The sequence below is a fragment of the Ciconia boyciana genome, chromosome 19 (assembly GCF_034638445.1).
Source record: "Ciconia boyciana chromosome 19, ASM3463844v1, whole genome shotgun sequence".
Lineage (NCBI taxonomy): Eukaryota > Metazoa > Chordata > Aves > Ciconiiformes > Ciconiidae > Ciconia > Ciconia boyciana.
In genome coordinates, this window is record NC_132952.1 from 6,193,942 (window position 1) to 6,220,342 (window position 26,401).

The 26,401-nt window shown below is 39.3% G+C and overlaps 2 protein-coding genes across 6 annotated transcripts; one reads left to right on the forward strand and one right to left on the reverse strand.

Moving 5' to 3' along the window:
- Window positions 1-1,312: 1,312 nt before the first annotated feature.
- Window positions 1,313-18,905, reverse strand: SDF4 (stromal cell derived factor 4). 3 transcript variants are annotated; one of them, XM_072883549.1, is made up of 7 exons: window positions 18,885-18,905; window positions 16,423-16,788; window positions 10,505-10,641; window positions 9,899-10,012; window positions 6,915-7,073; window positions 5,595-5,770; window positions 1,313-4,000 (listed from the first exon to the last, which is right to left on the reverse strand). In XM_072883549.1, the coding sequence occupies exons 2-7, from the start codon at window positions 16,728-16,730 to the stop codon at window positions 3,824-3,826; spliced, it is 1,071 nt and encodes a 356-aa protein (XP_072739650.1). In that variant the 5' UTR covers window positions 16,731-16,788; window positions 18,885-18,905; the 3' UTR covers window positions 1,313-3,823. The 3 variants fall into 3 exon arrangements, with proteins under 3 accessions (XP_072739650.1, XP_072739649.1, XP_072739648.1); XM_072883548.1 differs by lacking the exon at window positions 18,885-18,905 and adding an exon at window positions 18,212-18,507; XM_072883547.1 differs by lacking the exon at window positions 18,885-18,905 and adding an exon at window positions 17,743-18,011.
- Window positions 18,725-25,188, forward strand: B3GALT6 (beta-1,3-galactosyltransferase 6). 3 transcript variants are annotated; one of them, XM_072883544.1, is made up of 3 exons: window positions 18,725-20,028; window positions 21,790-21,845; window positions 24,690-25,188. In XM_072883544.1, the coding sequence occupies exons 1-3, from the start codon at window positions 19,077-19,079 to the stop codon at window positions 24,828-24,830; spliced, it is 1,149 nt and encodes a 382-aa protein (XP_072739645.1). In that variant the 5' UTR covers window positions 18,725-19,076; the 3' UTR covers window positions 24,831-25,188. The 3 variants fall into 3 exon arrangements, with proteins under 3 accessions (XP_072739645.1, XP_072739646.1, XP_072739647.1); XM_072883545.1 differs by lacking the exon at window positions 24,690-25,188 and having other exon boundaries at window positions 21,790-22,629; XM_072883546.1 differs by lacking the exon at window positions 24,690-25,188 and having other exon boundaries at window positions 18,725-22,629.
- Window positions 25,189-26,401: the final 1,213 nt, after the last annotated feature.

The window sequence follows — 26,401 nt, forward strand, 5'->3', positions numbered from 1 at the left end:
AGCCAGACTTCCCAGACAAAGCAGATCTACAGTCAATTTACATCTAAATGCAAAAGGAGATTTGACTGGAACAGAAGTACATTTGGCATCCCAATTACCCTGCAGTACTTGGGAGGACTGAACAGCAGTATCGTGGCATGTTTTACTCAGAACTGCTGCTTTCCATTTCTTAAATTTCTGTAAGACTGTTTAAGAGTGGAAGGGGAGACAAAAGTGAGGTAAAATAGTAACTATTTTTCTACTTCTCCTATTTTCCAAGTATTCTGGAAAACAACCACTATGGAAAAGAAGTTATACCTTAAAGCCATTCTTTCCAAAAGGGAGCAAAGCTGACAGAGCAAGTAAACCCCATACCAGCTGAACTTCAACTACCTTCACACTCAGTACCTGCATGCAGGAAATATCCAAATCTCTTCCCACTGTAGCATCACACTCAATGCCATTTAAGTGGCTTTATGCCTCATGACTCAGTCGTTCCCTCAGCAATATTTAGCCAGATATTTTTTCCCCCATTCTCTCTCACAAACAGTAGCAGACTTTACCTATTCACTAAGTCAATTATTATTCAGTAAGAACCTGACAATGCAAATTCCTATGATGCTCACGAACAAGGTAAGGTTAAAATTCTGCTACATACATTTAAACTGAAAACTCCCAAATTACTAGAGCAGTGATGATGAAGCATTGATATTCTTGTTAAGGATACTTTAATACAAATTAAATGCTCAATTAATAAAAGCAGTTAGCACACAAACTTCATATACCATCTTGAGAATTCAACTTTTATGGATGGCATCCTTAAGTGTTACCAGGCTCGACATTGCCAGGTTCCTTTACGTGGCCATATTATGCAAGTAAATAGAACAGGGAGAGAACAGAGCAATTATCCCATAGCATTTCGCAGCTAGCACACTCCTTGGCTGGATTTTCACCAACACAAATTAACCTCTCCCAAGTGCTGCTTGGCATTGCCGTGGGGATCGCAGGTGCCACAGGCTGCTCCCAAAAAACAGCCTGGATGCAGCTACTCCGGTTGTAATAGGAGAGGAGAGCTTCAGAGTGGTGAGTTGAGCCATGCTATGGGTCAGAAATAAGACCCCGTTCTGCTTTTATTTAATATACATGTATCATTTTTTACTACAGATGCTTATCCTAGATATTCTATCCAAAGTTTTCAATTCTGGAAAGATGAAACATGTCCATGAGATAGTAGTACTCAGATACCAAGTCCTGTTAACAGGCAGATTGCTTGTGTACATGGGGAAGAAAAAAAAAAAACAAAAAAACCCACACAAACAAAAGAACATGGAACTCAAAACCAGTGCTTAATAAAAGGCTTTAAAGAAAAAGTCACTAGATTCCTTAGGGATTACAGGCAAGTAAAGGTTCCCCTATGGGAAAGGACCTACAAAATCTGAGAAAGATTGAGTGCATATAAAATACTTGAAGAATTTTTAAAAATAAATAAGTCTATGGACAAACTAGAATAGTTTGAACTGCTAAAATTCCAAGACAGGAATAATCTCATGTATGTCCAAATCTCACCATGCAGTCCACTTTATCCTTACAGCTGTTAGTTAACACATGATCCTGATTTCTGGCAGAGAAAAACAAAATGCATTAAGGTGCAGAATTCCATCCATACATTAAAAGTGAATTTTTTGCAGTTGTTCGTCAAGTTTCAGATTTATCAGGTGTGTGGCAAATACTGCAACAACAGTACAGACTTGAATATTCTTGCAGGTGCTAGCTAAATACTGTGTTACCTCGTAATTTTCAAGGGATTCCATGCTCACATTATCAGAAGATTAAACTAAGACTGTGTATGCATAATCTCTGCCTCTATTGATAGATAAAGTTCCAAATTTCATCATCGTATTTCAGCTGCTCAAGAACCCCTCTGCAAATTAGCAGTTGCTTTCTGAGCATGAGGTGTGACAAGATAGAACTTGTCCACTCAAATTATATCTAAATAATTGAATTGTACAAACAACTAGAGTATAATACAAGAATGCAGTCAGGACATTTATACAATTATCAACTAATATTGCTAAAACTTTTGTCTTAACTAGACTGAGAACAACCACATTGCAAAACTGTATGTTTACATGTATAATTTTGTGTTAGTTCAAAGTGCCAGTCATTGCATATTTATGAAGCCTTAGTTAAAACAACAGCAAAGCAAAACCTAGACCTTTTGCCAGCCAATCTAAAACAGCCATACCTATCACTTCGGCTAAGCACCACATTTTTAGACATGGGATTTTGTTTTGAACATCTCCAGATTCTAGCCCTATTAAAAGCTCACTACGCTGCAATCAAATACATGTGGGACGTTGGTAGGGGGTGGAAGGGAGTGGGGGCTAACGTGGCAGACATTCTAAGCTCATTTTAACATGAGATTATCAATTGAATTTATCCCTCTCTTACAGTTCTTTCAAAATCCTATTTCACTTTGTCTGTCCTCTTAAGAGTTTCAATTTTTCCCACTCACTGGCAAACCTAAAAACAGCAACATTTCCAAAGCATGGAGAAAAATATTTAATGAAAAAAGATATATGTATATAAAGAGACTCTGATACAAGCCATTTAACAAAAAAAAAAAAAAAGGAGAGGGGGAATACTGAACAGAAACAGACAGCAATACTTATATTTACATTATATTAAGAGAATAAATTTAATCAAATATAACATCTCACTTGGATTTTCAGGCAACCCTTCAGAAAGAGGGGTTTTTACAGTAAAGATGGAACCAGAGTAAAAATAAGTTTTCTATTTTAGACAGTAGTGGATATGACCCTTGTGTTGCAAGATGCTTTCAGAGATTACCCAAAACCAGACTGATAAAAAAAGCTTCCCAAGTGCTGACTGTACATTGCTCTGGTAAAAGCAGTTCAAAAGCAAAGCCTGTATTTCCTCCAGCTTCATCATTCATGAGTTCATCAGCATCTTTACTTCGCACAGAGGCAAGTAATTATACTAGTTTTAACAATGAATTTCAGCTAAGTAGTAACCATACACCTAGGTAAATCCCACTGTTCTGTCCAACATCTTTAAGTCCACAAAGAAACCTTCCTCATTGTTTCATTTTAGAATGAAATTTGATTTTTTTAAGACATAAGCAATCTCAAGTCTCTCACATTCCCAGTGCAGCTGCAAACACAAACCTGTCACACTATAACCAGTTTTCTTTTTGAAGTAGATGCAGAAGAGTTTCTCTATAACATTTAGAATAAGTTCTTCCCCACAGCTCGTGAAAATAGTTCAGCAGTGGAGGGAGAACTTGCATTAAATTCTCAACAATACATAAGTAGGTTGAGATGCATTGAGAAAAATACTGGAAGATTAGCCAATCAGTCTATGTATGAATATTCTCATGAGGTCAGAACACACGTATTTGAACCACAATCCCCTTTACAAAAGCCAACATCTTTCAGTGTTATTTGTGATTTCCATGGATCAGCAGCTATGAGGGCAACAAGAAGAGTTAAATATTTAAGAAGCCTCCAAATATGATTAGCCAAAAGCAGCTGAAACTTCAGCTCAATTAACTGTACAAATCAGGGTGAACTGATGTAGTCCAGTAACTGTCCATTATTTATGGACCTTTTTTTTCCCCCCCTCATACCGAAGGCAACAGAGCTGTAGATCTTATGTATGGACGGAAGTTTTTTTTTAAGTCTAGGACAACACACTGTAGGCATACAACACAGATAGCAGCAAAGTAACTTCCTGTCTGTTTGGGGGTTGGATTTTTTTTTCTTTTTTTCTTTTTTTTTTGAAAGCAAGAAAGTGCTTCAGAGCTCTGGAAAAGTGAGCAGGATCAGAACTCCTCATGGACGTTACGTGCATAATCCATAAGCTTGCTCCCTGTGAAGTATTCACTATATTTCAGGATCTCCTCCAGCTCTAAGTGATGGTTTTGATTTTCATCTGCTACTGCTATCATTTGCTTCGCTTCATTTAGGGCATTGTATTCATTCATAGGATCCATATATTCCTAAAACAAGTAAGAAAATAATTTTCAATCACTAAGCACATATTTTCACATATCAGAATTATGAAAGCTTCAGCAATTATGAGACCAACATAAGCCATCCAGAAGTGAACATAAGTCATGGAAAAAGGTGTTAGCACATCTTTTTAACAGGCTTACATCTCTCCCCTAGCTATTTTTCCATTCACTGCTTCCTTGGCTGTTCTAACAGAAATCCAGATTTTCTCAGCTTCTGCCAGTGTCTACAATAAAAATATTTTTGACATTTTGGTTGCAAACTAAACTCACTATCAAATCTGGTGCTTTTTGTGAAGAAATATCAATTCAAAATTAAAAAGTGGCACACTATTGATCTGTATGACCTAAATTTTCTTGCTTCTGAGATAATCTTTTTAGAACATGTTCAATTTAGAACTTTCTTATTCCATTTTAAACCACCAGGCAGACATTACAGAGGTCAGAAGTCTCAGAAACAAAGCCTTTTGCTCCTTCACCTAACTTGAAATAGATTAAAACTTTCCAAGCAGCGCACTTTAGTTCATGACATAGAAGACTCAAGATTATCTTCCAATTTTTCCCAGAAGATGTGACATATATGAGCGTGCACCTTTGTGTGTATACGTATACAAAGATTTCACAGATAAAACGGCTATTTTTAAAAGAAAATTCTCAGTAAAAAGGCCATTGTCTATGTCACAATATAACTGTTTATCCACTATTGTTCAGACCCGCATATTTGCATACTAAGAAGGTAGGAGCTTTAACATTCATCCTGTCTCGGGGAGAAGGCCAACATTTTAGAGGTTCTCCTTTCACACTGCCTATGCTGCAGTTTGAATTTGCTAGTCAAAGTACATTCTTACATCCAGAAAGGAAAAAAAAAAAAAAAAACAGAAATGACCCATGAGCCTCTTCCATTGGCCACAAAACTGCAACAACTATAGGGTGCAAAATATTTCATCTTGTTTGGTAGACTCTTCTGCAGACAGAATTATTAGAAGAAAGCCTTACATCTGCAAACCAAAGTCCAAAAAGGCCACAAACTAGAATGCACACTTAAAAATAATAATTTGGGTTTTTTTAAAAAAAAAAGAAAAACACGCTGAAAGTCAAGAGAACTCTGCTATTTTCTAGGCTACTGGGGCCCCAGGGTTTGTTGGTCGTTGGGTTTTTTTGGTTTGGGTTTGTTTTTTTTTTTAATGAATATATAGGTTGCCAGTTACTCCTTTTGCAACTGAAAATATGACTCATTGTCCCATTAACCAGTGCACCTAATGAAGTCTGTGACTTGCTTTCATGCACTCCATATCCATACAAGTGTCTATGTGACAAAAACCCCTAAAAGCATACCTATGAACAACAGTTATGCTAGGAAAACTCCCCCTCCTCTTTAACAAAAAGCGTAACAACACTATCTGCAAGCACTACAGAACAATACTATAATTCAAAGTTATGTAAAGCAGACACACACACACCGTACTGTTAATTCAAATATTTTTTAATTACTTCATATTCTCTCAAGCAGTTTCAATCCTGTATTTAAAAACAAACTATTGGTTTTAAAAACACTAGAATGAACTATCGGAGGAAGACTTACCTGCAGCTCTTCCATTGTGACAATACCATCGTGGTTAGCATCAATGACCTCCTGAAATTCCTTCCTTCTGTCTTTCACCCAGTCATCATCAATATCTTGAGCTTGCTGGTTCTCTACAGTACCAACAGGTAACGAAATGAACTCCGAAAGAGTAAGTTTCTTATCTCCATCTTGATCTACAACAGAAGTACATAGTAACTGAAAAGTATTTGCTTAATGCCCATTAAAAATGAGAAATTCCTTCATGTCAGACACGTCACTGGTACAGTCTGCCTGATTTCAGCAGTCCACAATCCTGACGCTAGCAGAGAAGAATAGCTACCATTTATATCTTTTGTTAGCCAAATACTCGCTGTTATTATGGTACACACAATGTTTTAGAAGGCTAAAAAATGTACACTCATCAATATACTAAACAAAAACAATTTTACTGGTCCTGAAAGACACACCAGCTGGCAAGCTGGGCTTTTTTTTTTTTTTAATTGTTGCTGTTTATTTTTTCAACAAGCTTCTGCAACAGAAATTTTCTTACAGCGGTATCCAGTCTCCCCTTGTATTAGCATTCAGGTAAATTAACCCTCAAAAGACCGCGTACTGGAGTTGTTCTGTCTGAATGTGTCACACGCTCAAGTATAACTGAAAACTCTTCATATTTATTAAGCTAACAACTAGCAAAGTCATAGTTATCTTCTTTTTTAATCCAGGTGTTCTAGCAGTTTTAAATATGCATTACTATTGACTCAATAGACAAAAACGTGTGTGCCAATACTTATGAATTAAAAAAAAATTTATTTTCTTAGAAACCTCAACCATTTATTTCCACTTTCATGACCATACGTCACGATTCTTACATGGCTGCTGTACTGGGGAAGTACAAAGCAGTTAATGCCCTCCTCACGGAACATTCACATCAATGTATTTTATAGTATTTTACTATTCATCAAACCTTTCCTCCTATTGCTACAGTAACCCTACAATGCAGCAGCACTTCAGCATGAAGTAGTGTCAGCTGATCTTCTTTGTATGAAGTACTCAGAGTATCTTTCTAACATGTAACATTGTGCTGTTCTTTAACAACCAGAGACTAAATTTAGTCTCGAGAGCTGCACAGACATAGAGATGTCTACATAGAGATGCCAGCATTTGTGCTAACAGTTTGTTTTTCTTACTCATCACACTGGAAGACGTGTAGAACAGAGCAAACAAGATGTGCCAAAATTTCACATTGACCCATGACAGTGCAATGACCTAACAACATCTACCCAATAAAATGGTTTGCAAGTAAACGACTCCCAGAAAACGTGTTTCAAAATGGCATACCCAAATCTCGGATGATTTCTTTCACCATGAACTTCAGCATTGCCCTACTATGCTCTGGATGAAGAAAGGACAAGAATTCTTCTTCATTCAACAACAGATCAGGAGGTGGGTTGTCAGCTTGGTACCACCGATCCTTCAGGTTATCTAAAACTTCCTGTGCTAGAAATTTAAGAAAAATATTTAAGCTATCACATTTTTAAAGTTCTTAGAATATACCTTCCCCTGTTATTTAATTGTTTAAACAAGGATGACCTATGAACCAGTTATTTTACAGTTCAACTCCCAGGGAAAGCGGGTGCTGAGGGGACGCACCATTGTGCTAGTGCACATTAAGTGCAGAGATTTTTTCTCCAGTCACACCGCAATTCCAGATAGCACCCTCACCCTCCACAAAACTACATATATGAATTAAGCTTAAGAATTGTATTAAACAGATTATAAAAAAGAAAAAAAAAAAATCAAAGCCTAGTTTTTACAGCAATCAACAAAACATTTCAATGGACAGCTGTTCTTTACAAAGCATCTAACTGAAAAGGCAGTATAAGCAAAGCCATAAAGCAGAGGACTAGGAAAGCTATGAAGAGACTTCAGCCCTGCCTCTGCTCCTCCCTTCTTCCATTACCCTGTCAAACGCTCAGAATTTAAAAGAATCGTCTACCCAGAGAGAACTTATATCCTTAGACTCAGATACATCATCCAGTATTTCAGCCTAAAAATGTGATTTGTTGGAACTATGAGAGATTTAAGAGGGTAGCTCTACAAAAGAAAGTTTGGAAACATCAAGAACAGATGCTAAGCTAAGCACCAAGAAATGCATTTAGTTTTCAGTTACTTAAGGATACAAGTACTTATTATTCCTTTTAGCTACCTTGTCTATACTATATCAGAAAGCATTCTGACTTCAGACCTAAACCCTGCATATGTTTTAGTTATCACTATAATTTAATAAAGGAAATACTTTTGCTGCAAGGAGCAAACACAAGTTGAAGTACACGTGTACTAACATACATCAGCACCAAAATCACTTTACATTTCCACTTCTTTCGTTTCATCTTACACCATGCAGACAAGCACTTTTTAAGTGATTTCTCCTAAACTCAACTGAGAATCATAATTTGTACATGAGTTTCCGCTAAAACCATGCATCTGATTTGAAGAAAAAAACACCCTGCAACACACAACATGAGTATTATGTGCACCTAGTGGTCCTGAACGTAACCAAACAGGAAAAAAATACCTGCATAGAGTATTCTTTTTCTGGTGTAGGCATTTTCTAAATGACACACTGGAAAAAATACTGCCTGCAGCACACACTGCTATCTGCAAAATACACTAACACACACAAATCTGAAGCATTTGCTTTTCACAAGTTTAAAACACTCTGAAAGACTACAGTCTTCAGACAATAAACTTTTTTTTTAAATTTAATAAACTTTCTTAAATAGCCCCTGCATGCTTTTGGTTGTTGAGTTACAAGAGGGAAAAAAAAAAACCAAACCAACAGTCACATTAACATTTTTGAACTGCTAGTTGCAATTAAGTCTTCAGTGAATGTTTTTTTGTGAAGAGTAAAGAAATCCTTCAGAGTCTTAACATGAATTTTAGGGCAAGTTTGTAGGAGTTGGGCAAGTTTGCAAGTTTTAGTTATATCAAGGACACAAGTAAACACAGAATAATCAAATCACTTGCTTATGGTTTTCCAGTGTATTTTTAATGTGCACTAGCCAGCCCCAAATGTTAGAAGTCACAAGTCCATCTCCCTTTGCCTACCTTTTAGTCTTAAATGAAACTCAACTGTCAGTCATCAGTTGAAACTGTCATTAGCTGCATAAGCTAAATAAAGTTGTGTCCCTAGTTTTGGCCTGGCATCCAAACCATAGTGTGCTTCTGCGCAAGACTCAGAACATGCCTTAAGATCCACACATTCAGTTATTTTTTATTATATAGACCAAAAAAAAAAGACTATTTTTACACTGCACTAGAATATGAAAATAAGTTTTGCCTATCATCCTCAAGAAGCAGTAGATAACTAATTTGATTTTCCCAAACAAGGCTTGTTACCTAGGTAGAAAAATGATTATGTACACACTTCCCTTATTCAGCAAATCTTTTATCTGATGAGCATTCCTGTAAACTGTAGTTAACCACACTGCCATAGAACACGCTGCACAGGTGTTTTCCCTGCCATAAAATTCAAAGGTCCATTTGCATTTTAGTTGCTTTTTGATAAATGGAAAATATAACATAACCCACTTTTAAATGACTAATTCCTGCAAGGAAAGGCTAAGGCTTCGTGTTTTACTTAACAGTAAAGTTAAACATTTTTAGATGGGGCAGAGCAGGGAGTTTACTCTGTTAAGAGTTGCCATGTTTATACCAAGCCAGATTCAAATGAAAGTTTCAAAAGTAATAAGGAAGAAATGATCAATCTCACTAACCTAAAGTACCAATCTCTCTCTACAGAGGACTTAGATGAAACATGGAACAATTGTTAGGCAACCTTCTGCTATGAACTTCTAGTATGCTTCGCAGTGCCTAAGCACGTACCTATTTAAACACAACGCTGTTTGGTAGCACATACACCCCTCCTCCATTTTAGAACAGGAGTCAGGTATAGCAGGTCCCTTTTATTTGGAGCAACAGGGGACCTGGTTCCCGCATTAACAATCCAATGGTCCACAGGCAACACAACTCTGACAAATTTTAGCAGACTGTTAAACATAAATAACTGAAAACTATTCAAACAGGCAGTAACAAATACGCAACCAAGATTTTTCAGTGTTAAATATTTACATCAAGAGCACTGGGAAGGCAGATTTGAGTTGGAAACAAATCTAGTATTTCTGTCTTATGACATACACATTCTACATTGTGTAGAAGCAGAAGAACAACTAAAACATTCATGTTATATTAAGAACAGTTTTGACATTCAGGTTTTAGGAAAGTTAAAGAAAAACTGACACACACCAACGGTCTGCACTTACTTTCTTCATCTATTTTCAACTCTTCATTGTTTCTGATCTTCTCTGCAATCTCTTTTTCATTAAAGCCCTTGCTTGCCAAAAATTTAATTTTATATTCATCCCAGGACACATGGCCTGTAAGAAAGAGCCGTATCTCAGACATGACATAGTATGCTTAAACTATGAACTTTTGGTCTCATTACTTAAAACAGTATGTGCTAAAATCTTTTGGTTCAGCACTATAACCATCACACTAACCTTATGAAAGGCAATATGAAAACTATCACCTGATTCACTTTTATGTTTCTTTAGCCCAGACAGGCATTGTGAAAATAACCTATTTATGTCTCCGTCCTCACCTCATGCCTGGCAGAGCCACTTAACTTGTTACAATTTCCTATGACCACAAGTGAAATAACATAGCAGTCAACACAGAACTACAATGCTGACTGAAGCACATTACTTCTTTGCTCTATTGTCTTCCGTATGGATCAAAACCGTTGTGATTACATGCAGTCCAAAGGAACTTGGATTTTGCCACAGCACATCTGAAGAGCAGCCAGTAGCTTTGGCTACTAGCAACTGACTTAAGATGTCATCAGGAGATGGAGGAATCGTTCATCTTACCGTCACCATCAGGGTCCACAGCTCGGAAGTGCATTTTATTCTCTTCCACAGCTTCCTGGAAATGTTCAGCTGTCTTTTCCATGATCCAGCGCTGCATCTCTTTCGCACCTATCTTTTTATCATTATTTATATCCACCCTATGGATGAATAGCAAACAAGATTTAGATTTGGGGATGGGGAGGAATTGTGGTATATTTTTAGATTCTAAATTAATTACTTTATTCAACAATAACAAACATAGGTTGCTACAGAAAAGAGTGTACTTACAACCCTCTCTGAGAAGTTGTACATTCTTTGAACTACAGAATAAACAAGTAGCAAGTTGGCCATTTATTTCATAATTAAATTTAAGTAGCTACAACATCTAGGTTACTACTCAGTGAAAAACATTCAGCCATACTTCACTTTGCTGTAAGTTAACTCACTTCAATATTATGTTTTTGAGTAAATTTTTAAAGTAGAGAAAACCACAAACACCACTCATGGCATATAAGCTCATTTCCTATTGGTTCAGAATTGTCAACTGCCAGCTGCTGCAGACTTTCACTACTTTGAAATATTTCTTCTGTAACATTCTCTCAAACCATTAACTGCCTCTCAATTTATCGTTCCAAGTCCTTTTTACCTTGATCTTCCAAGATCTCTGAAGTTTACTGATCAGCTGCCTCTCTGTGTCTGCCTAGATCACATCAGAACTGTCGTGACCAATAAAAACAATGAAAACATAATGTGCATAAACTTGGTGCAAGGACTTTCAAACTGTTTAATACTTTGACTGTAGTACTTGTAAGCAGGGGAAAAAAACCCAAACAAACCAAGTTTCCTCTATTATACCTTGATCTCTGGTAACACGTAACAGCTAACAGTTTTTAATTTTTAACACATTTAAAAGTTCTGCACATACATTTGTTCTCCATTAGGTTTCTGAGTTTCAGGCTCGCTTTGCTTTGTCAAAGGATATGCCTGTGCTCAGTGCTATTGAGCTATGGAACTAAACTTTTTCTACCTGACTAAAATTATCAGTAAACATCCAATCTGACAATCCACTGTTCTCCTTAATGTACTACCAATACTGCTTTATTGTATTAAGATACACTGCCATACCATCAATTCCGTTAATACTTATTTCATTAAAAAGCAGTTAATATAAAAATTCAGTTGAAGAACAAATACAAAAAAAATAACATGCCACTCTAAGGTTTTTTGAGCATATCATTAAGTATTTATTCAAAAAGGATATAACAATATTTAAAACTGAAAAGACATCACTAACATTTAGGAGGCAAGATTCTATTCAAAGCATACCAAAACAACTCTTGTTCAATTAAAAAAAAAAACAACCAACAACAACAAAAAAAACACAACAAAAACCCCCAGCTTGACTGTAACGTTTTTATCTGTTTGTATCACTGTCTTAACAGTACTGAACTGTTATCACTGAAACTCAAGTTATTAAATATGTGATTTGCCTTTAAATGTCAACTAAATGTTAAAAGCTTAAGCAAAATAACAACTCTAGCACCTAATCTTCTACAACACTTAGCTGTATTAATAAATGCAGTATTAGTGGTTTTAAATAGTGTCACAACTTTCCACATATATATGCACAGGCTCAGTATTAGCAACTGTTCTGTATCAATGGCAAGACCAGTAAAATGGTCATGTTCCATTCACGCCACCTTGGACTTACCAGGTGAACAAATGTGGGTTTTGATATGGAATAGGTACTATCAAAAATGAGAAGGAAAAATAGAGCATTTTCCCCTCAACATTTAACATTCTAGTTTCTTTAGATCAAAGCTATCAAACTTACTACTTCCAAGCTGTACTTTCCATCTAAATCACACTGTAACTAGGGAGAAAGGTAACAAACATCCCATTTATTGCTCTTCTAGCTCACAAAAGTACACCTTTGTTCTGCTACCACAGTTCAGAAGAAGTCTCCAATGACTCAGATTTTCATGAACTAGCTGGCATCCCCTGTGCAGGGTGAGCTGAAATCCTCTCAGTGTCCATAAACAGCACTTCCGCTTCTGAGAGGAATATTTACAACTGTATGAAGTGTAAGATAGGGTCCTGCTGTGAGGTTATCACCTAAGGCGATAAACAAAAAAGACTGCCCATGCTTCCTTAGGTAACTATCTCATTCAGAATGGACTACTGAAAACATTTCCACTAATAATGACCAGCTTAGATAATTATGTGTTGCCAAACATCCTAATACTGGTAAGTCACAGAAAACTGATTTTATAACACGGTGATCAGCAATCAGTTTTCTGAGGCAGATAAGCCTGAAGACTCAAAAGATGTTAGTAAAGAGTGGTACATTCTAACGCACTTTAAAAAATTGCCAAAGAACAAGTACTGGCAAGAAAGAATTTAAGTTCAAGAAAACAAGATGAATCCAAGCAATAATATCATCCCAGATTACAGCTTTGCTCAAACCTTCCTTGGCAATCTGTATATAGAAATCTTGTGACGATTTCTCAAACGTCATCACATACCAGCTCAAAAAAAAAAAAAAAAAAACCAACACTTGATTGATTGCTCTTTTTCTACAAGAAGCATAGTTTTCTGCTAGAGAGTGCTACCTCAGATTTGTAGAAACTTAGGTATATGATGTAGTACTTCCTGAACTGACAGCAAAGAAAGTTTTTGTAAAAGCAGGGACTACTGTTAGCGTAAATTTGAATTAAAAAACAGACTACAGAGAGCAACTTACCTTACTTCTGACCTGTCTCATACAAAGAAAATTATAGATACACCACAGCCCAGACAGTTGATGCAATGTGATAAATACCATTAGTATTAATACATTTCAGTTATGGGCAGCATCAGATGTAACAGCTCCTTATAATGTTTAAGTTCAAAGTTAACTCTTCACTGACTATTCAAACTATATTTCATTATCTATTCACAGCCTAAGTGTTAATACTACCTTTGAGTAAGAAACAAGGATGTATGCTACTTTGTAGGATAATTGTAAATTTTTCCTTAACAAAAGCCTATAGTAAGGGCTGCATTGAACATAGACGTGAAGCCTGGAAGAACAGGTTTTAAATGCTTCAGCCCAGTTTCTCAACCACAAGCCATTAAAAATAAATTTTTGTGGCCACCTTTCAAAAGGTCCACATCTGAAAATATTATCAATAAACACTGGCCACTTAGGTTTTCAGTTTCATGTTTTCAGGTTCCTAAATCACAGCACTGCAATGCTGCCTGAGCTACTGGAAGGAGCAGGAAGGCAGTTCTTACCTAAAGGACTAAAGATAACCATTTCCTTGAGCACGTAATGCACATCACTTTAGAGCTGGTTTCCGTTTCACCCAAATAATGAAAAACAGATCCAGAAAACAATTTTTAATAACAGAAACCAAAGCAAAGCTCTGCTTTACACAGTAGGAGGCATGCAAAATTTCTTAGATGTATATTTAGATGTACAGATTAGGAAAAACACAAATCAGGGTGCACACGCTACTTAAAACCTTCCAATGGCATGCAGCATGAACTGTTTTTTAACTGAATAATACGAATCTGTAATTGTCCTGGTTTGGGCTGGGATAGAGTTAATTTTCCTCCTAGTAGCTGGTATAGTGCTGTGTTTTGGGTTTAGAATGAGAATAATGTGATAACACACTGATGTTTTAGTTGTTGCTAAGTAGTGCTTAAATTTAAACTATTTACATGGATACTACAGCAAATGGGGTTTTTTGCAATTATGAGAAGTACAAGAAGGAAGGATGTCAAGTAAGCCCCTCTCACAAATGTTCTTGACCTGAAGGTACCTGAACACTTAGGCTTGGCAGGAAATGAAGACTAAAAAGATGCACCCAGGATTTTCGCACCATGCCCTAATTTCACAGGGCAAAGTGGAAGTACTGGTTAACTTGTAAAAAACCACTTCTGTAGACAAGTGAGGCTTGTCCTCCCACTAAAGAGTGACTTCAGAAACTGAAATACAGAATTATGAAATGCCACTTGTTTCTTCAGTCACATATAGCTTGCTTGCCTAGAAAAACATCATTTGGGAGCTTTTCTTCCATGTTTCAACTTTATTTTCAGTAATCCTATTAGACAAGAATTTATGCTTTGAATTGACTACTTTATCTCATACTGGCAACACCACAGAATCTCAGCTTTCATTAATTAAAAACACATTGTGCGTTTTCTTTATGTCTTCAAAGAAAATATTTCCAAAGCATCTGGAAGCCTGTGACTTACTAGCTTTTCACAGAAGTTCATAGTATTTCTCTTTTGCCTCAGCCTTTAAGAGTATGTCTAGAAAGCAACCAAATTCCTCAGAATGCTTTTCTACATTTCTGATCTGATCATCTGACGGAATGTAATTTTAAGCAAGTATCTGAGTGAAGTTGATCTTCAATCCAATTGCTTTAAGCATCATAAGACAACCTCTTTCATAACAAACAGGCAATTTGTGAATGACAATTTACTAACCACCAGTTGAACATTTGCAATAAACATATAGTAATAAAGAAAATGAAACCTTCTAAGCACAATCTTAATATTTGTATGTATCCTACCAATGAAGTGAGTGGTCTGAATAGCAGACACAGTAATAAAAAGGATTCTACCCTAAATGAAACAGGCACCCTGGTTTGCCTATTTGCTTTAGCTACCTTTACTCAGGAGAACACCAGGAAAAAAATCCAATGTTATTATTGATATTTTTTCCCTGTTAATGAAAAGTTTGCAGAAAAAAAAGCTTTGTTAAGCCTTGTCATTTTATCTCAAGTATATGCGCATCCCCACACCATCATCAGCATTAAGAGCACCAATGTAATTTAAGCTGTTCTCATAAAATTAATCCTCCATTGCAAAAATGCAACTAAAGCCAATTCTGCCGCCCAGTGTCTAAAAGTATGCACTGATTTTCATTTCCATCATGTTTACTGACAGTTTATTAGCTGACACAAACCTTATCTAGCACAAGAAGTGCTTTATAAAAGGAAAAATGCTTTAATGTCTAAAAGTAAAGTTAATATTTTTACACCAGGTAAAGAGCTAGATGAAGTTTTCAAAAAGGCTACACAAGAAAAATTTAATCTTCCTATTCTCATTCTCTTTTTCTAAACTCCCAGGAAGTAAATGTTTTGGTAACAACACAGCTAACTATCATGTCAGTTTCTGAATTCTTGGTACCTGCAGTTAGGCATAATTATTTTTAACCTTCATGTATTTCATTTGAAACACTCAAATTTTAGACACCTAGCATCTACTAGAAAGTTTTATGAACAGAAAGCAACTGCTAGTTTGTCTACCACACTCTTACCCCATTGTTTGTCCGTCCCTTTTCTTCCCTTCTGCCTTTACTACTGACTTTTCAGTGTTTTTCCTCCGCACTTATTTGCGGAAGTCACAATAGAAACAAAACCAAGATCCATATGGAATATAAGACCAAACAATAAATAAGAAACTTACATTGCCAATTGAAACCAAACTTACAGCAAAGCAATAGAGCATACTACTGCTAGAACAAAACTGGAACAAACTCCCACCCTCCCAATTCATTGCATGGGCATCCAGCCCTTCCTTACTAATTCCTTGATCTAAAATACAAGTGTGATTATTCATTGAGCCAGGAAACCAGGGAAAAGTAATGTTAATTTTCATACCTCGAGAGGCTACGTAGGTTTTTTCACATAGAAACACTATGTTTTGTCATAAATTTTACTAGACCACAGCACCAACCCTGTATACTGATCATGACTCTCAACATATGCATTCTCACTCCTGAGAATGGTTTATACAGGTATGTTAATACCTTAATAACACAAACACAGTGCTTATAGCATGATGCTTTCCCCGTCATCATTGCAATTTTTAAATATTACAGAAAAGTTTTACTCTGAAGATCAGAGAAAGAGGCTGCACTGTTCTTGGCAATGTACATAACTTACTTTGAAAAGATGACCATGAGCTTCTTTCTATTTTTTCTGGGTTCTGAATCTTCCTCAAACTCTTCCATATCTTTTCCTAGAAAGACTTCTTGATGAAATTCTTTGTTAAGGTGTCCATCCATCTCCATTTTGACCCCATTCAAGTGATCTGGCGGCAAGATCTCATTCTCATCTTTACTGTCAGCTGGTTTTTCTTTGAGGGCTGAATTATTTGCAGGCCTTGCATAAACATCCATTAGAAGAAATACAAACAGGAGGAACAAATACAGAGATCCCAAACTGCAGAGAAAGGCCTGTCTTGACATCATTTTTTCCTTTTTATTCAAAATATTGGCTGATCGAATTACTGTGGATGGATTAAATATTCTAAAAACAAAAAGAAAAACACACATGCAAATTAAACTCTAGAACATTATGTCACTAATAAAACATCTTCTAAAATTCAGAAGAACCTACACACACACACAAGTATTTGCTGTGAAAGAATAGAAAAGCCTGTTAAATAATAAATACATGACAAGAAATTAATTTGTCTTAGTTTTCAGTCTGCACAATTGTAATCTCTGTCAGAGGATTCTGGATGATAACATCCTTTAAGTGGCCTAGTTCTGCTCCGAAAACTGTCTTCAGGGGTTATGGCGTGAGCTGACCTGACAACTGAAACCCAAGCATTCAGTTTCTCTGAGTGCTTGACTCAGTAGAGGACTCAGTAGAGGACTTCTCTACTGAGAAGTCAACCCATCAACTGTCCCAACGTGCAGCCCAAGCTCAGCTGTGGCAATGTCCCTACAACTAGCACTGCACTTCCCAGCGAGCTGCAGAAAAAGCCACGACAGCACAACAGTTTACCAGAGATCTCAACATACCACCTCTTTAGAAAAGCTGAAAGACTTAAAGGTCTTTTTGGAAAGAGATGACTGCGGGAAAAACAATTACAAACACCATCGCATAAAGCGGAGCTGGAAACACACAGGAAACAGCCGGCAGGAAAAGCAACCCCAGGGGCGGACCTGTCACCTGCTTGCTGGGGAGTGAAAATCGCTGCCACAGACTAGTTCGCAGACCGCAGGGACAGGGAAAAGGACCACAGCCCGACAGACAGGGCGTCGAGGAGCACAAAATCCACAGCCCCGCGAGGCACAGCGGAGCCTGGGGCGGGGAGAACCCGCCCAGCTCGCGGCAGGAGTCACAGACCCAGCGGCGAGGGCTAACTCTCCACCGCAGAGCGGGGGGAGCCGGGCCGGGGCTGCCCTGCCCTTGCCCGACTCGAAGGGCAGTGGCGGTCCCGACCCCGCTCCAGGAAAGGCCACAGGCACTCACCGAGAGCTGCGGGGCACTCGCGGTACTCCTTCCCGCTCAGGAGAGGGACGCAGCCTCCCAGAACCGTGACAGGCCGCGGGGAGGCCCCAGCCTCAGCCTCGCTGCCCCTCGCCCCGCTCCCTGTGCGGGCCACGGCGGCTCCTCACGGAAAGACGTCAGGCGGCGCGGAGGACCCCGGGCCCACTCCCGCCCCAGAGGCACAGCCGGAGGGAGGAGACCGAGGCGAGCCAGCGCTGCGTAGGAATGTCGTCAAAACGCAGTGCGTGCGTGAGGGGCGGGGAGCGGCCATCTTGGAGTAGGGCAGGAAGGCGCCCTGTGCCGCTCGCGGCAGCCATTTTCCCTCAGAGCGGGTCCTTGCGGACTCGTCGCAGCTGGCAGCGCCGTGCAGGTGCCGTGACCCGCTGAAAAGGGGAGACAAAACTCCGGGTGCTAAAAATTTGAACGTATTTGCTCACGTGCTCTTCCTTACCTCAATTAATAATAAAGCAGACTTCCTCTAAGCGTGAAGGAACCTTTTTTCCCTGTCGGGAAAACTCCCTGTCAGGTCCCTTCTCCTGGCTATACGTACATCTCTAGCTTTGTGCTTATGATTCATCTGTTTTGCTTGGGAGCCCTTAAAATGCTGCCTTTTGTACGTAACACGCCGCTAGCAATCCTTATGAAATCACAACAGCTAGCTAACGCGACTACTTTCACAAGACTACGTGCTCTGCTGTGCCACAACGAGGCGGCACCGCCGTGCACCACAGCTTCCATTGGGGCTGGAAGCGCAGCCAGCCCAGCCGCCGGCCCTCGCTCGGCTCAAGGGCCCTCCGCCCACTTGCGCGGCTTCCCTTGCCCTGACCCGTAACAGCGGCCGGCACGCCCGCAACCAAAATGGCGGCGCCTCGGCTTCGCATGCCCTGCTGCAAGATGGCCGCCGCAAGGCGCCGTCGTGTGCGGTCAGGTGGTGCAGGGCGCGGCCACTCCTCCTGCCCCTTCCCCCACAAGGCAGGCGGCGAGCGAAGCGGCGGCCGCTGCACACAGCGGGGCCGCGCCGGAGGCCCAGCAGGTCGGCAGGGACGGAGCCGCTCCTTCTCCCGGCCCGAGCCGGCGCTTCCCGGAGGAGAAGGAGGAAAGGCAGCAAGGAGACATGAAACCACCTTTGAGGGACGGCGAAGCGCGGTGAGGGTTCCCACAGGAAGCTTGTCCCCTCTCGGCGGCCGTAAGCCGTTCCAACCTCTGGGGGCGGGACTCCTGCCGTTCCCGCCTAAATCTTCGAGGGGCGGGGCCTCGCGGCCTGGAAGGGAGGGGGCTCCGGCCGGGCCCGCTCGCCCCGTCGAGGCCCCGCGGCCATGAAGCTGCTGCGCCTGCTGTGCCGCCACAAGACGGCCCTGGGCCTGGGCGGCCTGTCGCTCTTCGCCGTGGTCCTGCTTTACCTGGCCAAGTGCACCTCCGAGGGCCTCCGGCCCCTGCCAGCCCCCCACGGGCTGCCGCACAACCAGCCTGCGGCCCTGCTGCCGCGGGGTGCCAGGGGGCCGCATCCCCCAGCGGCCCCGCCACCCTCCCCTGAGGAGACCGCCTTCCTGGCCGTGCTCATCACGAGCGGCCCCAAGTACAGCGAGCGTCGCAGCATCATCCGCAGCACGTGGCTCTCGGCCGCCGGGCGCAGCCCTCACGATGACATCTGGAGCCGCTTCGTGATCGGCACAAGCGGGCTCGGGGCAGAGGAGCTTCGTAGCCTGGAGCTAGAGCAGAGCCGCCACAGAGACCTCCTCCTTCTGCCAGAGCTGCGGGATTCCTACGAGAACCTGACTGCTAAAGTCCTGGCCACGTACGTCTGGCTGGATCTGCACCTGGACTTCCAGTTTGCCCTGAAGGCCGATGACGATACCTTCGTACGCTTGGATGTGCTCGTGGAAGAGCTGAGAGCCAAGGAGCCGCGTCGCCTCTATTGGGGCTTCTTTTCTGGCCGCGGTCGAGTGAAATCTGGCGGCAAATGGAAAGAGAGCGCCTGGGTGCTCTGTGACTACTATCTACCATATGCTCTGGGTGGTGGTTATGTGATTTCTGCAGATCTGGTGCACTATTTGCGTCTTAGCAGAGACTACCTGAACATGTGGCAGAGTGAAGATGTCTCCCTGGGGGTGTGGCTGGCTCCCATCGATGTGAAGAGAGTGCACGACCCTCGTTTTGACACTGAGTACAAGTCCCGAGGTTGCAACAATAAGTACATAGTAACTCATAAGCAAAGCATTGAGGACATGCTGGAAAAGCACCAGACCCTGGCTAAAGAAGGAAAGCTCTGTAAGGAGGAGGTTAAGCTCAGGCTTTCCTACATGTATGACTGGGGAGTGCCTCCTTCACAGTGTTGCCAAAGGAAGGATGGCATCCCATGAAAGTCTGAGGAAGGAAAAGGCAGAATGTTGATAGACTCTCTGAGCTTGGTTACTGCTACTTGGGAAGAATCCCAGTAACTAGGGCTTAAAAATTACTCAAAAGATTTTGCACGATTCATTATGTCACAATCAATGAAACCCTGAAACTCCTAAGAGCTACTGGTGTGGCATGATGTAGAGGTGTTTAAAAAAAAAAAAGAAATAGATGACAAAAAGCATGGAAAGGCTCATATGACAGGATTGAAGGCAAATAATAGGTTGCAAAATACAGATAGTACAGAAAATTTGGGGGGGAGAACTTGGATGAAAAGTTGCTGGAAGATTTTTAACAGCTTCTAAGATTTATTTGCTAAAGATCATGACAGGCCTTTATGCTATCTATAAGATTGTGAAACTAGCATCTGCTGTTTATTTCTTGGCACAGAACAAGTGTCAGTTTGGCAAGGTTTGAAGATTCTAATGGGGCCGCCAATCAGTTGCTGTTGCCAGTGGGAACAGGTGGCTGGTTATTGACACAAGCAGTCAAGTAAAGGGAACAATTTTACCTAGGATGTTCACGTTAGAGGAGGGAGAAAGAGTATGTTCTTTGGCAAGTGCTCTGAATTACAAGAATGGAATTATTAGACTTTCTGTGTAACTTGTCTCTAAGCTTTTTGTTGTTTTAAGGACATCGTGTACATAAGTTATCTGGCAGCTACGGAGTAAGTCTATATTTAGAAAGGTGGATGAGTTATGGTATTTGGCAGATATAGAATATATTATTTTGGGGGCAAATAGTTATGCTACAAAGCTAGCCTTCATTTGTTAGGCATAGGTGTTGTTCTTAGCTTATCCTCCAAACACACTGTATGAAGAAACATTTCCCCTCCCAACAGTAAGTAATCTCACTGACTACTACAAGGTCAGACATTGTAGGCTTCAGATTTATATTGTTCTGGATTAATTCTGTAAAATGTAAATTAGCAGGATTAGATCAGTGGAAGCTATTCAGAGTTCAAACAAGATTGCCCTCACATGGGTACCTCAGCTAAGAAAGTAAACTCTGTGTGTAGTCAAGAGAAATAGGTTCCTCCACCCCGCAAATTCCTGTTTGAGGAGAACCTTGTCTCTCTTTTCAGGAGCTATATTGCAATCTAAGGAGACTAATCCCCCAACAGTCACATTTAGATGCCCGAAGATAGACTGTGGATTCCCTCCTCTCCAATAGCACCTTGTAGTGGAACTAAAAATAATTTTACAGGCGGTCTAAGTTAATTGTTCAAGTGATATGTCACTAAATGGGATTATGTCCCTTAGTCCTGTCTACACTACAAATAATTCTAGTACTGACAGAGCTTGTCAGCATCAGATGCAGTATTGAACAGTAAATGCAGACAGGACGTTCTTGGCCGTGGAACAGATCACTTACACAATTTCACCGTGTTACTTCAAACCTTTAGGTAAACCTGTTAATCAAACATTTTTTGAATGGCAGGTGCTCTAATACACAGAAATACTTTTTTTCCAGTACTAGTACAGAGCTACTGACTTCCAGTAACCTTTGTCAGCTACAGATCTTTCAGTATAAACAGAGTTTTTACTTTTATGCCTGAAGGGCATTCTTAATTATCAGTTTTACTGTTTGTTGCACACTGCACTTTCATACAATTTCATTTCCTCCTCTCCCTAGATCAGTGTCTGTTCCCACCTGCAGGAAGAGACAAATGGCAAAGAAAAAAAAAAAAGGTGCCAGTATCTCTGTATTTTTTGCTTCTTAAATTAGCAAGTTAGCAATTCATACCAAAGGAATCCAGTATGATTTTTTTGTTATTCTTCTCTTGTTTTGATTAAATTATTGAGGATTAAGAAGAGTCTTCTGCAGAGGCTAATAATTCTCTATTTTGAAAATATGAACAAATCTTTGACTTCCTTCTAAAACAAAGTTAAATTAAGATACTGAAAAAAAAAGTTATTTTAGCATGTGTCCGTTCTAATGCATGCTTATGTACTGCCAGATAGGCAGATGTGCTTTTCAGCAAGGTATACTATTCCAAAACAAGAATTTAACAAGATTGCAGGAAATTTAAATTGGTTTTAGCATTTAAAAAAAAAAATCTATTTGCCATTTGGGGTTCCCCAGTATTGTGTGTATATATGTGATTAAATGCTTGTAATGTGAGTATTTATTTATAATTATTGAAAATGTATTATGTATAGGAAAAATAGGGTAGTTAAATGTAATTTTAAATTTGTTTAAGGAGGTACTGTAACATCCATGAGAATTACATATCAAGCAGTGCTTGAATTTATTGGTGTACAAGCCATTATTTAAAGTACTGGGATCCGAACTGCAGATCAAAAGTCTGCTGCATGTCTCTCAAGCTAGTAAGAATGTACTGTTAATCCATTTCTACCAATAACTGTGTTCATGGAAGTTGTTTACATTATTGACTTTGACTCTCCCTGCCCACAACCCCCATCCCCACCCCCCCAAAATAAAAAAACCATTTTTCATTGCTGGCAAAATTAATGGCAGAGAAATGCTGGACCTCGATCTGATATCTGACCCCATGGAAGGCATTATGCATACAAATACTTAATAGTTAAGATATACTCTTGGAAGAGTTTCTTACGCAAGTGTCAGGAATACAGCGTGCACCCTGACGTACCTAGCAGAGCAGATCTCTTGACAGGAGCGCTGCCCGTTGCCTGCCTAGGTGCACACTTGCAAGGTGAAGCTCAGAAACAATGGTGACCGCTCTTACATTCTTGATATCTGGGTCTGACACAGTTTTGTTATACCCTTTTCTGTTAAGGTTACCCATGTTTTGCCCTAGTTGCAAAACAAATTAACATGGAAGGCTTGACAGATTCTTGTCCTTTGGTAAGTGGTTTTAGTTTTCTTAGTAGACGCCCCCTTACTGCAAATAGAGCGCTTCGATTTCAATCCCAATTAACTGGGAAATTCCACAAAAGTAAGAGATGAAGATTTTAGACTTTTTTGGTATTTTAAAAGCAAATTGAATCATTTGGGAGAGAGCAGACATCCCACATCTTGTGTGGAAAACCCCAGAAAAACATTAACTAGTACAGGGTTTTTTTAATATATATTTTACTAGAAAGAATTTGCATGTGAAAGACCTTTTGATGTTATTTTGAATAATCAAGAAACATCTGTGTATTGCATGAGTGAGTCACAGAAGTTTTAAAACTTAAAGTTTCAGTCCACAGTTCATTTTTGAGCCCAGTTTTTCTAAAGCAAAATGTAAAGCACATTTTGAACAACATAGGAATTGAATATTTTAAAAGTAGTAATTAAAGGCTATCTTTCATACCTTCTCAGGAACAGGTTCCATATTTCCTGACATCATCTCAGAAGTCTAGTATATGATGGTTTTATACCTGAAAACCACAATGTTAATCTTTCTCTCTCGAAAGTCAGGGCGAGAAGTCTGACTCCAGTGGGTCCAGCATTTGGGAGGATGTTTAAGTGCTGCTGAGAAATAAGCGGGTTTTGGTCTTTTTAGCAGCTATATTAGAGTGGAAAGTTTTGTTGTGGGCCTTAGTGAAAACAAAACTGTCCAGGAACAGATTTATCTTATTTTTTGTAGCCATTCTTAGTGGCAATAGGTTAGCAATATGTTGGGCTTTTTATTTTTTTAAATAGTGTTTCTGCTGGTTTCCAAGTTTCCCTTCATAAATACTTTGCATTTTTAATATTATTGTTAGTATGGGGAAAAATTATCACCTTAGCTTTTCTAGATATCAGTGTGTTACGCACTATAAATTAGGCAACTGTGTCATCTATAAGCTTATGTTAGGATCCATTCAGAACTACCATTGAGTTGATCTGTAACACTGTTGAGCTTTCTGTTATTATTTACAGCTTTTTTTAAAAATTATTTTTTAAATCAGGTATTTAGCATTCTACCAGAGCTAATAAATGCAGCAGAGAAATTAATTGTTCATGACGTGTCCTCTCCATGATCATAGCTAAGACTTGATACTGAAGTATTTAAAGCTGACAATGGCATAAACTCAACTAGAAAGTTGATTTTATTTTCCAGTGATTTTTAAGTTATGTGCAACATGACTTACTTTAGTGTGTAAAAATAGCTAAAACATTAATTGCCATACTAAATAACTAACAGTTCCCCGTGAAAAACCCTCAAGCTTCCAACAATTCCTATAGTCAGTTCAAGATTTTTAAAAAACCAAACCCAACTTAGAAATTACTATTCCTAGAACTGAATACTTTCTTTTCTGAATGTCTAGCCTTGTTCATGTGAAGTTTGCTCAAATACAGCTTCTATGTGTCATACTTTTGCCAAATAGTACATTTTCTGTAGTTGAAATGCCTCATTTTTGAGCATTTAAATTTGTAGTTCATATCTGTTAACGCTAATGTGTTGGGGGCCAAGATGTTAGCTTTGCAGATTTGATTAAAAGCCCGGCAGCACGGGAAGGTGATTAAGAGTTGCATTTCTGTTGGTTTCTGTTCAGCTCCAGCATCAGAGCTGAAATATGTTTTTGGTGTTGCTGTATGCCTGACAAACTGTCAACACCTACACTACTCTCTATTTTATTTAGAACACACTGCCTGCAAGACTCAAATCTGTTGCTACATGTACCTGTGTAAGATATGCTGTTACCTTGGAACTGGAACTACTTTATGCCAACGTAATGTGCCAGTTATTACTTTCTAATACAGACTATTTAGGTAATGTCTAGTAAATCTTGGAAACAGATCAGTCTGTTGCTTATAGCCTATCTGAAGCTGAAGGATACTACATAAGTGTGCCTTTATGAAACAGAATTAGCGTGGGGAACTGTGCTGAGTATGTTTTAAACAACTGAATGAAATTGCACATTTTTTGCAGCCACATAACTTTACCATTGGGGGGGTGGGGGTGGCACACAGTTTATTTGCTCAGCATTTGTATAGGAAATAAACTGCTAGAAACCTGAAGCTATCCGATGATGAAAACTCTTGGTAATTGCGTAAGCGTATTGTAAATGTATTTATGTCCTTTCATGTATGCCTTTATTGGCCAAAGGATCAGTGTGCTGTGATTTTTATTAAAAGACTTTTGCTGTACAGGCGATTGCTTGTTCTATGTAAGAAAAGATACAAGTGTGGTTATTTTTGTTTTATTATGCCACTGAGAGGCACAGAGGATTGGCTCAGTCTTCAGCAATTGCACAAAAATGCTTCTGATAATGTCAGTAATAATGACTGAACAGCACACCAGAACCCTGACGTAGCTAGTGGCCTGGAAGGAATGCCACTGGGCCGCACGTGTATACATAAATACGTGTACCTGTTCATCCTAATTTTACATTGGTAGCAATATAGGGCAGGACTTAAACTGTAATATAGTCAGAAAAAGAGTTTCCCTGACTAAAAAGTGTATTGATTCTAGTCTCAGCTAAGAAGTATTTTAAGCAGTTAGACATTCATAAACACCGTTGGCTATAGTCCTGTTTTATGTTAAAAACCCAAAATACTAGCAACATTCTGACAAAGAAACAAAAATATTTTCAATATAACGTCTGTTTAAATCATTTCAACACTTCGAGCAGTTTAAATAACACGAACTTTCTGCCAATGAAGTAGCTAGTCCATTCTCTTTAAAATTAGTATGTTCTTGCTGCTGCTTCTTCTGCCAAAACCTTGGAAGCACATTTTGGGCTCTAGCCCAGAGAAACACCTCTGTTTTTAGCTAAATAAACCAATCTATTTGAACCCAGAAGCACAAAACGATTCTTGAGTAAGAGCAAGTTGTTACTTCGGATCAGAAGTGTCATGGTTCTCACTAGCAGTTCTTCAATTACCTATTAAGATTTTTCTTGGAGGTGTTTGTAACAAAGTACACTCTAACCAGAAAACCAGCAGTAATTTTCCCTTTTAATACTATGATCTCAAAGCGTCACAGTCACCTCTGACACATGGAAAGCTTTGGCAAATTTAATACATGGCTAGCCGCATTGATTAGTTCCTAAGTGAAGAGCAAAAGGTACGCTTCTTACCTAGCCCATCGTGAGCATTTAACTCACCTGCTCACTGACATTTGTATTAAGTATTTATATTGCTGTATTTGCTGAGGCACAGAGAAGTAATAATAAAAACACTTCTCCAGTGCATTAGTAATTTAAAGACACTAAGGTCTGATGAAGATTTATTTAAACTAGAATTAAGATTGCAACGCAATGTTTTTGCTGCTGTTTCACTGAAATCAAAGACATCTCGGGGTCCACATACTTAGAAATTCACAGTAAGGATGCATCTAACCTCTAAAATT